Source organism: Suricata suricatta, chromosome 10 (assembly GCF_006229205.1).
Source record: "Suricata suricatta isolate VVHF042 chromosome 10, meerkat_22Aug2017_6uvM2_HiC, whole genome shotgun sequence".
NCBI lineage: Eukaryota > Metazoa > Chordata > Mammalia > Carnivora > Herpestidae > Suricata > Suricata suricatta.
In genome coordinates this window covers 38804128-38818055 of record NC_043709.1, presented here as the reverse complement: position 1 = coordinate 38818055, position 13928 = coordinate 38804128, and the positions used below count along the sequence as shown (strand labels likewise).

General features: G+C 36.2%; 1 protein-coding gene across 1 annotated transcript in view; it reads left to right on the top strand.

The window, feature by feature from the left end:
* NAV3 (neuron navigator 3) overlaps positions 1-13928 on the top strand; it is an 821156-nt gene that overhangs the window by 772693 nt on the left and 34535 nt on the right. Inside the window, exons 26-29 of the mRNA XM_029954939.1 lie at positions 5029-5150; positions 6834-7006; positions 8598-8751; positions 9935-10109. Coding sequence (XP_029810799.1) covers positions 5029-5150; positions 6834-7006; positions 8598-8751; positions 9935-10109 — 624 coding nt within the window. The remainder of the gene's footprint in view (positions 1-5028; positions 5151-6833; positions 7007-8597; positions 8752-9934; positions 10110-13928) is intronic.

The window sequence follows — 13928 nt, the reverse complement described above, 5'->3', positions numbered from 1 at the left end:
TCTAATATTGAAACTTATATAAATTCAGTGAACACAAACTGATTCTTACTATCTTAACCATTGACATCACGTGCAAAAAATAAAGTCTGTGGGACTATTTAGGGTCTTTCCATAGGTTGTTATGGAGATTGTATAAACTATAAACTAGTAGTCTGAAATCATACTGAAATTTGGTTTTGGAGACCTTTACACATTTATGTCAGATAAATTGGTAATTTTTGGAGTGAGGCAACACTTCTATACAAAAGTCAAACTATGACAAAATCGCATAACTAATTAATGTAACTTTCTATTTTCTATTTGCACATCCCATTTATTAACAGAGCCTGATAAATAATAGCAGTCCGTAATAGAATAATTTTTTTTATTCTTGCACAAATGTTATCTGAGTAGCTGATATGTACTAGCCACTCTGTTAGATCCTGAAAGACAAAGATAAAAATAAAAGTCCCCTGCGCTCCAGGGCTCACAGTCCACTGCCACAAAAGGTTATAAATATATCTCTGTGTAATTTTATATAGAGATACATGTATACAACCATATATGAAAGGGAAAGTAATGGAAAATTTTACTTTTATCTTTCAAAATGTACTGTCATTTCTTTCTCTCAAGTCACTACCTCTGTGTATAAACATAGAATAGGTTTTCCTTGAGGTATACCAAATACAATTCAACAAAACATGTAGTAAATTGCTATCAACAGTGAATACATTTTTAGGGATGTTAGGCAAACATAGTTGTGTTGAATAAATAGGAACAATATTACCCACAAGTGGGGGTGCCTGCGTGGCTCAGTCGGTTGAGTGTCCGACTTTGGCTCAGGTCATGATCTCACGGCCTGTGGGTTTGAGCCCTGTGTCAGGCTCTGTGCTGACACCTCAGAGCTTGGACCCTGCTTCAGACTCTGTGTCTCCCTCTCTTTCTGCCCCTCCCCCATTCATGCTCTGTTTCTCTCTGTCTCAATAATAAATAAAAACATTTAAAAAATTTTTTTAAATATTACTCACAAGTGTGTATTGATTGCTTACCACAGGCCATAGTCTGCACAAGGTCTTGGATATACAGTGGTAAACAAAACAGATATAATCTTTGTCTCCATTACACTTTTAGACTTGGGGCACCTGGGTGACTCAGTTGGTTGGGCACCTGACTTCGGCTCAGGTCATGATCTCACAGTTTGTGAGTTCAAGCCCCGCATCCAGCTCTCTGCTGTCAGAGCAGAGTCTGCTTTGCCTCCTCTGTTTCTCTCTCTCTCCCTCTCTCAAAAATAAATACTTAAAAAAATCTTAAATCTTGTGGGAGAGCAGAAAATAAGCTACTGTGATTGTTGGTGTAGCTAAATATGCATGGCAAAATAGTTCTGTTATAAAATGGACAAGAATAGGTGGCATAGAAGGCGAGGGCACAGGGAACCTGCTAGAGGGTCAAGAAAGTCAAAAAAGACCTTTCCCAGATAGCAAGGGGAGATCCAAGGAATAATTATCAATGTATAGAGCAAATATTGAGAGAGGAGTATTCCAGAAGAGTCTTGAGATAGAAAACAGACTAGTACCTTCATGGAGCTGATACAATCAACAGAGGTAAAGTAAGAAGAACCAGATTAGAGAGAAAAGTACTGACCAGATTACTAAGGGATACTTAGACCATTTTTAAGAGTTGAAATGTTTTCTTTGTTATGAAAATGAGAATCTACTGAAAAGTCTGAAGTAAGGGAGTGATGATGACGTTTTCCTTTTAAAGATTTCTCTAGCCACTGTTTATAGAACAGTTTGAACTTGGATAGCTCTTCTTGCTGTAAAGCAGGGAAGTGGTAGGGATAGATTCAGCTGAGGCATTGGTGGTAAGAAGGGTGGCCATGGGAATGAATGGATGAACAAACATGTGACTGAAATGCAGACTTTTGAAATAAGCTTCTCCATTCATTCATAAGGCTGATATCCATTTGGTCAATCATTCTTTACCAAGCTCTATAGTGTCATGTGTACTGAAGTGAATACTTACAAACACTAGCAAGAATTTGTTAGAGGAGAATAAAATGCATTCCTTTCATTCCATAATAATACTGAAATTTGCTTTTCAGTGTAATGAATTCAATATAATTCAATAAATGTACTTTATGCCCAGATTCTCTCTTTATCCTTTATTGGTAAATGCATTCATAACTGAAAGTAAATACCTACAAAGATGACTTTTGACTTATGATTATAAGAATTTACTTAAAGTCATGCCTACTGCCCCTCTAAACATTTCATTAAATCCAATGATAGGCATGACTTTGAGTAGATAATGAAAGAAAATGCAAAATGCTTATTGATTTATGATGTGGTTTCATCTTAGCTTGGGCAAACCATGCAGTATTTAATACATAGTAGCAAAATATTTACTATTGAAGCCTGAAAAGATGTGAGTTCTTTGTGTGCAATCTTTCATTTATGCATGTGAGAGGGTTGTCTTTTTTTTAATATTTTTACATTGTAGTGCTTGTTTTGCTTGTTGGTGGTGTTTGCTTATTTAATACATTCCGTCAAGGACAGAAATTACATGCTGTTTTTTTTGTTTGTTTGTTTGTTTTTTGTTTTTTTGGTTTTTTTTTTCCCCCCTAGGAAGTGTGTCTTGGGTTTTTCCCTTATTATTTAGGTTACTTTTTATTTTTTCCTCTTCTTTTTTTGGTGGTGGGGGTGGTTATGTTTAAATGAAGTTGCTTTTACAACACCAAAGACTTAATCATCCATTTCCTACGTAAAAGGTAGCTACTTTTTTGCATGGACCTCAAGCATATTGTAGTATAGAGGTGGAATTTAAGGAAAGGTATTAAGCAGGCTTTGTTTTAGCTTATGGGCAAGTAGTAAATTGTATCATGTATCTTGAATGTATCATAGATAAGCTGCTATATAACAATCGCCACTTCAGATAGCTGTGAAATTAGGTGATTAACTAGTTGTTACTTAACCTTCTAATTTCTGTATAAGTCTAATTACATGAAATAGAAGTTGGGGTTCTGATTTTTTACTTTGCTTTTCTGTTTGGAGTGTAATTGTAACTACTGTAGTGTAAATGATGGAAAATAATTGCATATGTTAAAAAAATAAATAAATAAACAGAAAAAATAAATAAATAAAAAGAATTTACTTATCTTCTCAAAATTTGAAGGTTAAAGCCAAACACAATTTATTAATGCTAGATATAATAAAAACTCTCGAGTACCTTAACATCTAGTACAATTGCTTTATTTATGAAAGTCAATTACTAGGGAAAAAAACCTAACCAATACTGTATCTTGATCACAAAAGCTTATAGCCAAGCACAGCAGAAATTTAAAACACAAATAGGTACCATTCTTCTTTTGTCTCTTCATATGACTTCCATATTAGTTGATTAAAAGATACTATATTCCTTTATTGTTCAGTCAAAATGGCACAGATAAATGCAATAAGTTTTGACATTACTGTTTTGGGCTTGTAAATGCATCATTATTTTTTTAAAGTACTTTTAAGAGGCCAAAATCTATGGATTGTGAAAAATAGTTTTATTTTTGCCTCCCATAAAATTTGGCATATTTATTACCTTAATGGAAAAATTAAGGTATTTGTTGGTATGTACGTATATGACTATAAGGATGGAGATATGTATGCATATATTATATACCCACACATATGCTCCCTGATTATATGGTTTGAAAGGAACCAGTTACAGTTTCATTGTCACAGGGCATTGTACTATTAAATAAATCTATCAACTAGAAAGCTATGATTTTATACTATTGTTTCTGTGGAAACTTTTTGAAAGCTATACAGTAATTTCTGACATAAGTTCTATTGAGATCTTTGCCTGGCTAATCTGTGTTGATGCCAATTAAATGTAATAATAGATTTGGCCTTAAAGTAGACGGAACCTTAAAAATAGTTTTATGAATTTTTAGTGTCTCCACTAACACTTAATACCAATTCATGGTACATAGTAAGTAAAATTACTTATTTTATTGTAAGTAAAATTTCAATTTCGATGGCTATAAGTAAGTCTTATAAGCTGATTTTATGGGGTACGATGATATCATTAAAATGTGATCAATTTTTTTTTCAAAATATCCTGTGTGACTAGAGAGGCACTACATGCTTTTTAGAAGTATGGCAAGCCCGTATCACATGGTAGCACAACACACATTAGACTCTGTCCAGGTCTCAGGTTGGCTCTACTGTGTTTCAGCTCTGTGACTCTGGTAAAATGACTTTTAGTAATTAAATTCATTTCAACCCTTTGCTTTATGAATAAAATTAGATAATCCCAGGGCAGAGTTAACACAGAGTAAAAGCTTTATTATTACCTGTTGTTATTATTATTGTTGTCCTTACTGTTCCAAGTCATGGGCAGGGATTATGATGGAAGAATTGCACTGTCTTAAATATGTGTTCTGTTCAGTTTACACATGCCATCTGCCAAGATTCTCTCCTTGAGCGTCTTCCCCCCACTGGCTCTTTGACCTTGGTCAGGGTACTTCTTCGCACTTCAATTTCCTCATCTGTGAATTGAAGTGTTGAAATGACTTCCAACGTTTGTTTTGGCTCTATCATGGTATGATTCTATGAAATGGAAAATTAATATACTTGGCTTCAGTAGCTTTATCCAAAGCACTAATATTAAAAAGACACAATTAATTCTCATGCTATGATGAGTTTCCATTTACTCCATGGGAGTAATCGTTTGGAATAAATCACTTGGAAGATCTGTTTGATCCAGGTATTCAGTAGAAATCAGAAGCATAACATTTCATTTTAGGTAAAACTCAGAAATCATTAAACCACCAATGCTACAGACAGGAGATATTCAGTGAATCTTAATGCAGATAACCCAGTTAATTAAAGCAAATAAGGCTGTACTTTATTACACTTATAAAACCAAAACTGCAGTGAAATGATTTGTACAAAGCCATGTTGACTTTTATTAGCAGACTTCCTCTCAGGAAGCCTAAAAGCCTTATTTGTTCACAGTGAAAGTCTATGAGCTAATGTGATACTCTCTATGTGTTGCTAGATCTCCGCATCAGAAGACAGCATTCCTCTGAAAGTGTTTCTAGTATCAACAGTGCCACAAGCCATTCCAGCATTGGGAGTGGTAATGATGCTGACTCCAAGAAAAAGAAAAAGAAAAACTGGGTAAGCTACGGTCATTTCATCTCATTCAGAAGTTTATTATTGCACAATGAGTCAGTTTTTTTTTTTTCTTATGAGCTTTAGAAATCTGTAGCAGTTTACAAAGAATGTCATTCAAGTGACTGAGCCCTACTTATCACCAAAATTAGGCTGGCATGGGGCTGAAGAGCATATGTTTTAGGCAGGACTAGACTTGGGTTTGAATCCCTCCTCTGGCACTTACTATTTGGACCATAGGCAGGCTACTTCGCACTTTGAGGGAAGTGTGTAAAAATAAGATAGTCTGTAATTTTCTCATCTGTAAAAATAGGATAATCAATACTGACTATAGAGTTGTTGTTAAGAAACATAAGACAAAATCTGTTAATAAATGACTGAGGAGGGTACATTGTGGAGGTGAGAAAGAAGAACAGATGGTGGTGGTGGTGACGGTACTAATGGTGGGAATGGGGGAAAGAGGAGAAGAAACAGATTGTAAAAATAGGGACAAAAGAAACCTTGACAGTGTTTTCACCTCTCACTTCAACAGGGCGTATAGTGTAAATAAAGCTTCACCTCATAAGAAATCAACTACATTAGCGTCTGCTTTCTATTTTTTTTTTTACCAAGAAAATATAGCAGATATAGAAAAATACTTCAACAGAGCAGCGTCTTACATTTGCTAGAGATGTCATTTATGATAACATGAAGCAAACGCTAAAAAACAGAGAGGAAGATGCTATCACAGCAAAATGTTTAAAACCATGGCATAAAGGGTTTCTTTGAATACCATGAAACAAAGGAAATTTTTAAAGAAGTACAACTTTTGATGAAATCCAAAACGTAACAGTCAGAGGATTTTACTAGAGTGCCTACTATAAATAATGAAAGAAATATCTTTTTTGTTTTAAAAAATGTTTATACAGGTAATATTTTAAAATACTGATCAGCCTTCCTTCCCTTGATTTGTAATTCCACACTCTTTCATGTTTCTGCAAGGTGAACTCTAGAGGAAGTGAGGTGAATATAAACCATGGACAATTTGGCATGCATCTATAAAAAATACCCTACCTTGGCATGAATGCTATTCATTTTGGCAGTAGGCTTTTTATACCTTTTAAAAACAGATTACCTTGTATGTCTTTTCTTTGTGTCCTTTCATTTTAATCGCAAATTTTCAAGAGAAGAGGTAAAACGACTTTTTGAATAGAGCTGTAGGGGATACCAATTCTGGTTTTGAATAGTATGGGAACTGAAAAATTTGAATAGAAAATCACAATTAATGAAGTGTTAGGTGAATTTGATTTCATTTTGCTTTTTAAGTTTATACTGTCAGCAGGACATGACTTGATTGTAGCGCTAAAGTGGCCATTTAAAACAAATTGCCTTGAAGAGAGGAGCATTGGGAGTGGAGATCCCTTCAAGGTACTTAGTTTTAAATGAGTGCTCTGACAGCCATGCCCTTGACCCTTGCACTATTTAAAAGCCTTCCGTGTTTGCGCTGTGCTGGATTAATATAAGAATAAAACAAACCACAAGACATGGTATTCTTTTTCTAGAGATACCGTGCTGCAACTGTTAATCCTCTGCTTGTACATACTGACCCCAGGCAGTGGCTAGGACAGCACATGCACACTAACCAACGCCCCAAAGCAAAATTCGCCAAGTGTGAATAGATAAGAAAGGTAATCTCTGTCCTCTTTGCAGCTGCGAAGCTCATTCAAACAAGCCTTTGGGAAGAAAAAGTCCACCAAGCCTCCTTCCTCACATTCGGACATTGAAGAGCTTACTGACTCATCCCTTCCAGCATCCCCTAAATTGCCCCATAATGCGGGTGACTGTGGGTCCACATCCATGAAGCCCTCACAATCCGCCTCAGCGTAAGTCACTCCGTCGGCAGGATGCTGACGTCTTTTTCAAAAGCAACTTCAGGCCAAGCCCATGTTTGTGTTCTAAATGCAGTCCGGTTGTACTTTCACAGTGGCAACACCATCTGTGCCCATCATTTTCAGATCTTCCCTAAAACTATGGACAGCATTTGTTTCTCCTTCGTTTTCCACATATTAGAATTGGCATGTTTTTTAAGTTCATTCTTTACTTTTCTGAGTCATTATTCTCACTTCGTTTCACTTGCGTTTGTCCATGTATCTGTCTCACTGTGCATTCGATGCAGGTCACCCCTTGTCTGGCCACCAAAGAAACGGCAAAATGGCCCTGTGATCTACAAGCATAGATCCCGGTAAAATGGCGTGTGATGCATGAAAATTGCAGAGACCCAGGTTCTAACCTAAGCAGCATCTGCTTTTGCTCTTTCTAAAATCACTCGCATGCATTTCAACGATAAGAACCTCTGTCTTTCTCTTTGTGAAGTCAAAGTTACTTCCCTAAAACCAAGCTGTAATCCATTTGTCCTTAATTCCATGAGATAATCTAGCATAGCATTTTTATAGTTGCTCACTATTTGATGTTACAAAAATGAATGAAACCTTCAGGATGCAGAACGTGTACTCTGATGTGGCAATTCTTTCTTTTAGATACTATTTAAATCAAATTTCCCTAACCATGACTAGCAGAGAACTGTCACATAGGACAGATCCACTAGTAGGACCATTTAAGATATTTGTGTATCCTAGATAATTTCATCACTTGTGTAGGAAGGAAGAATATACCACTATCATTTTGTAAGCAACAAACAAAGCAAAAATATAGTCCTCACATTTTAAATGGAAGAGATATCTGTTAATATAAAGCAAGTTCTTTCACCGTATTTCCAGCAAAACTGCCCACAAAACAACAATAATAACAAAATAATAAGGAAATAATGTAGATGACTTTCAAGCAGCCCTCGACTAGCCTGCTTGCATGGGTTGAAACCTGTGATTTAGCTTCATTAGTTTGATCTCCTAAATCAGCTGAGCCTACCAGGAGGGCTTATGTAACCCTCATCCATGAGTTAAATATCCAAAACGAATCTCTCTGATTTATTTTCTACAATATTTATATTGCATTTTCATGGTAACTAGAAGACAGTGTTGTGGCAAATAATGTTATTCGTTGGACTGTTTTTCAAAAAAAAATCAGTGTTTTAACATCATAACTGCTTTAAAAAAAAAAGGATGTTTCATAAGTTGCAAATAGAGATTTAAGTCCCTTGAACAATATTAGAATGAGATCGTGTCATGCTACAGCTCCACAGGCCATATTCATGGGGACAGTAATAGTAGATTGTTTTTAAACTTTAGAAAATAGGAAAAAAGGATTAAAGGGAGAAGACAGCGCCTGTTTCCGTTTTGAACCTGTGAATGTATTGCCATTTGTAAAACTCTTTCTCCTTCTCTTTAGGTGTTGCTGGCAGCAAAGATCTTCTGTAGCTGCTGGATACTATTTCAGCTCACCCTTAAAAGAAGCATTGCCTTTCCTAATCCTCTGGCTTTCCCCAACTGCTGATTTTGTGTTTGTTTCCTTCTTCAGGATCTGTGAATGCACAGAGGCTGAGGCAGAGATAATTCTGCAGCTGAAGAGCGAGCTCAGAGAAAAGGAATTAAAATTAACAGATATCCGACTGGAGGCACTCAGCTCCGCTCATCACCTTGACCAGATCCGGGAAGCCATGAACCGGATGCAGGTCAGTGCTGAAGCACCTTCAAGAAACAAAGAGGAGAGATTTAAAATATTGGGTTTTTTTTTTTCCCATTCCTGGTTGTTATAAAAACAAATTTCACTATTAAACCCACTGTGGAAACACACTTTGTTTATTCAGTCTTTGCACCTCATTTCTTAATACTGAATGGAGCATTCTGTCAAATCCGGGGCTGGAATTCGGAGTACAGACTGGCTGGTTGCACTCAAGGGCCATTCAAGACACTTGTACTAATGATTGGATTCTCTTGAGAGCTGAGTTTTTAAAGGAACTACTGCAACCCTTGTGCCTACACTTTTCCATGATTTGCCTTTGTGTTGGCTTTTTCCCCCATTCTTTTGACATCTGACTTTCAATTACTTTTACCTATTTTCTATTGGGAAAAAACACATAATGAGGAAACTACAGAAATTTAACACAAGTCTTCTAAATATGAAAGTAACAGTGATGGGAAGGCCATCTGTAAAAGTAAAGCTTTTGTATTTTGGGGAAGCTAATTTCAGAACCGGGCTGTGTGCTCAGACGAAGTTTTCCTTTTATTATTGTAAACTGGTAATCACTCGGTGCCACCGTTGACTGAAATAAGCAAAACTCATTGCTGAGCAGACTTATCTGCCACTGTATGTATTCATCAAAAGGGTTTTGTTGTTTTTATGAGCTTCGTGCTCCATTTTGAAGGAACAAAAACTTTTTCAGATGTTGGCTGGAATTCCACAGTAATGTTAAATCACTTTATTGATACTGTTTCTGTTTTCTCTGGTTGTCAATTCTCCATGAGTTCAGACTATTAAAAATGGCACTATTTACCTGTGAGATTTACAATACACTTAAAATGAGAAATATTATAAACTCAAATGATTCTTAATTCAAATGGGACCAAGTCCTGGAGGACTCTTGGATATATCATAGATTCAAAAAATAAATTCTAAAGGTTAGTGTGTCTGTATTTGTGAACACATGAATCTATGTATGTAAAAAAAAGGATAGGTTAATAATTTTCCTTCTTTGGAAGGAAATCCTGTTTTCATAATTTATATTTGTTTATTTAATGTATCACCACATGTTTTATTTAATAAACCAAATAATTAACTCTGATCAAAGAGTTGGTGTCATTTTCTCACTCAAACTCACTAGATTTTTTTTCCCATGTTTTCCGTCTTCACAACAGAATGAAATTGAAATACTGAAGGCAGAAAATGACCGGTTGAAGGCAGAAACCGGTCACACAGCTAAGCCTGCTCGTCCCCCGTCAGAGTCCTCAAGTAGCACGTCCTCCTCATCTTCACGCCAGTCGTTAGGACTGTCTCTGAACAACTTGAATATCACAGAGTCTGTTCCCTCAGGTAATTTTGTGCACACACCTGCCTGAGTGAAATCATGCCTGTGATTTCATGACGGGAGAGGGTCCTGGCGTTCGGAGAATCTTACCCACCACTGTTCTTCTCACCCTCCTAAAAACGTTAGCACTCTGAATTCTCAGATATAGTCCTATTCTTCTCTTAAAATTTTATTCTACTCTGTTATAATTTTCAAAGAATATTCTCTGTGAAACAGTGAAAGACTTAAGACATAATGGTTTTCATATAATTTAAAGAATTCCTTGTGCTGGAGAAATCCTTAGTGATTATAGACACAATAAGGAAATGATATCTGCAGTAGTGATCACTAGTATGTATGAATATAGTACTAATAATCCCACGCAATCGTATAGTATTTTAAGTGTACAAAACCCATTTACGAATGAATCAGGACCTATTCCTAAACTTGACCAGATGGTCATGCATGACGTTACCCAAAGAGAACATAGTACTAGCACGTCACAGTTCTATTAAATTTTCAACAAACAAAAAGAATTCACTGGGCTCTGTTATTGTGTTCAGTGGTACTAATGATAGAACAAAGGTAGTTTTACTTCATCGCAAATAGAAACCTATGACATGACGTTGTCTTTGTATCTGATGAAATAGCAGTTATAAACTATATGGCAGTGAGTCATTTTATGTATATAAGCTTTAGTTTAGGAAACATTTACTTGAAAATCCGTGGTAATTGCAAAGCATAGCCACCAGATGACGCTTGGAAACCAATGATACACATGTTCCCAGGTAACTTGGGGTTCCGTTATACAACTGGATAGTTCTACCCAGCTTGCCTTACATTACACTAAAATATAGAAGAAGACAAAGAAGAGAAACAGAGATACAGCATGCTGATATGGATGAAACTTTGTAACAAATCACATCTCTTCTAAAAGTCAGAATGTTAGCATTCTGTTACATCTGCCATTCATAATGTAAAATGAATGACTTAAATATATAACTTGCTTTCTTCTCAAAAAGACAAGTGGCAACCAAAAGGCAAGCAGGAACCCCCTGAAATTCAGGAAAACACTGTTTGTAACATTTGGCAAGTAGTGCGGAAAGGAAATGAATTCTGAGACTAAGCATTAAGTAAATGAGCCTAACAGGGACGTGAAGTAGGGTTCACAGCCAAAGGCAGTCAGTGTCTGTGTCCTTCCTCACTGGGCTCCTTAAGGAAAGACGAGGAAGAGCTTGTGCCTCACAGGATGTCTTAATGGCAGGATTTCACTGTTTGTTACATGATATTGTGTAGCTCATGGAAATATAATAAAGTTTAAAGGAGGCACAGTTAGTACTAAAGACCGTTTAGAAACAAGCCATATAAAAATGAAAATAAAAATTCATTTGTAGGAAAAACTACAACTCATAAAGATAAATATAAAATATAATAAGTCAAATTTATAATATCTGTGTTCATCAGACTGAAAATACTAATATCTGTGATTCAGAATTTGGGGCAAATGTTTTGAGGGGGTTCCAAAGAAGTACTTTTTAAATTATATATTTTATTATTTATTTTTAGTTCTTTTTAAAAAATTTTTTTCGTGTCTTTATTTTATTTTGAAAGAGAGAGACAGAGAATGAGGGAGGGGCAGAGAGAGAGGGACACACAGAATCCAAAGCAGGCTCCAGGCTCTGAGCTGCCTGCACAGAACCCAATGCAGGGCTTGAGCCCACAAACTGTGAGATCATGACCTGAGCTGAAGTCGGACGCTTAACCACTGAGCCACCAGGCGCCCCTATTTAATTTTAGTTCTATAGTATTTTATTTCCTTAATCATTTTTCAGTAGTGACAATATTTGAACTAACAAAATATTAAATCACATGACTAAGATACTGTTTTCATTGCCTTCACTCTTGTTTAGTGGATTCAGAATTAGAAATCAGAAGTACCTTTATGCTGTGGTTTTTTAACAAAAATAAATAACTTTCTAGGCTTCATGATTAATTTTTTTAAAAAAGGAGAAAAGTTGGCATGAGAGTGGATAATTGACAAATGTTCATTTCCTAAAACATAACTGCACATTCCATACATCTAGTAAACACAGAAAGTTGAAAAGCATTCATTTTTTGGTTATAATTTCACCGGATTATAACCAAAATGGCAGATCCTTTTATTCTTTTTTTCAAAATATTGACCGAGGACCGTAACTTAATTTTCCATTAAGGAAACCTCACGAAGAGCCCTTTCCTCAAATTTGCTGGTTTTCATTTTTTTTTTTTTCTTGGAGTTGTTTCTTCAGGTGATCGTCCGATTAGTATGTTGAGGACAGGAGGAGACAGAGTGAGTCATGATGTGCTCCTCCCACTTTGCAGAGATGGATTACAATAAACACCTGGACAAAATGAACAGTGGTTAGAACTGCTGGCCTTATTAAACACTGAGGATAAAGTGCTGTAAAGCACCATCTCTTATGGTCTCAATAACCCGATGAAGTAGGGGCTGTTTGAGCCCCATTTTACAGATGAGGAAACCAAGACTTAGGAAAGAGACTATACTAATTTGCTCAAAGTCCTGCAACTAGTAAGAGGTGGAGTTTATCATTGATCCCAGTCTGGGTGAGTCCAGCTTCTGAACTTTTCACTCCATACTCTTTTTTCCTTTAAGTAGCCATGTACGAGAAGCCAAGTGCAGCTATTCATTCATTTACTGGTAGACATGCACTTCACTGGGGTCAGGAAGAATTTCATAGTTCTGGCAGCTTTTAAGAGTAAGCATAACATGAAATGAGAAACATGTCCCAAAGCAAACTTGGGCAGAGAAGTAGAATCAGAAGTCAGTTTAAATGCCTTGATGTGGAGGACAAGGCCACTCATGACCTGGCCCTTCCCCACTTCCACATCATTCCACCCTGGCCCCCCACCCCGTGATCTCCAGCCTCCTACCGCCCAGAGCACCTGTCTGATCCTTGAACACACGGAGCTCTTTCATTAAGGCTTCTGCACTTGTTCTTGTTTTCTGGACCTTTTTCCCCCCTCGGTCTTTACTTGCATAGCCCTTCTCAGCCATCTGGTCTTATTTCCAAAGAGCACCTCCTCATGGGAGCCTTCCAGAACGCCCTATCTGGGTGGAGCAGCCTTGCTTCTGCTACTCTACATGCCCTTTATTTCTGACACTTAATGCATTCTAAAAGAGAAAGAAATTCATTTTTCTTCTCACCTTCTCACCTGAATGGGTATTCATTCCCAATGCCCAGCATAGTGCCTGATATCTTTTAGATATTATTATATCTACATTATATATTTATATATTTATTATTATATTTTTATATTTGTATTTATATATTAATATTTATATTATATATAAATATTCATAAATAAATATTTATGAATATTTATGACTACTTAGAACTATTGAGCAGTACTAATGAGATAGATAATTTGGTCACAGGCTACCAGAAATTTACATGCATGCACCCAATGTAAGCTGCTCTAAACTTCTAAGAAAAATAGCAAGAAGATTAAATGACACATAAAAGTTTTGATTTTGACTGAGATAAGCAACAAAGTGAGAGGTTTTGAGGATGTTGATCTGGTAAAATAATTAAATTCCCAGGAAGGAGATTGTCTTTGATGTTTTAAAATTTTTAGCAAAAATATTCATATTCCTCAAAATCTGTGGATTTTTTTATTGTTATAGTCTTAAGGCATTATTTTATTCTTTCCTATGTGAAATTACTTATTCTTAATTATGAAGATAATAGAACCATTCCATTTTCAGAAGCTATTTGATTAGGGGTGCCTGGGTGGCTCAGTCGGTTGAGAGCAATCTCATGGTTGGTGGATTCAAGCCCCACATC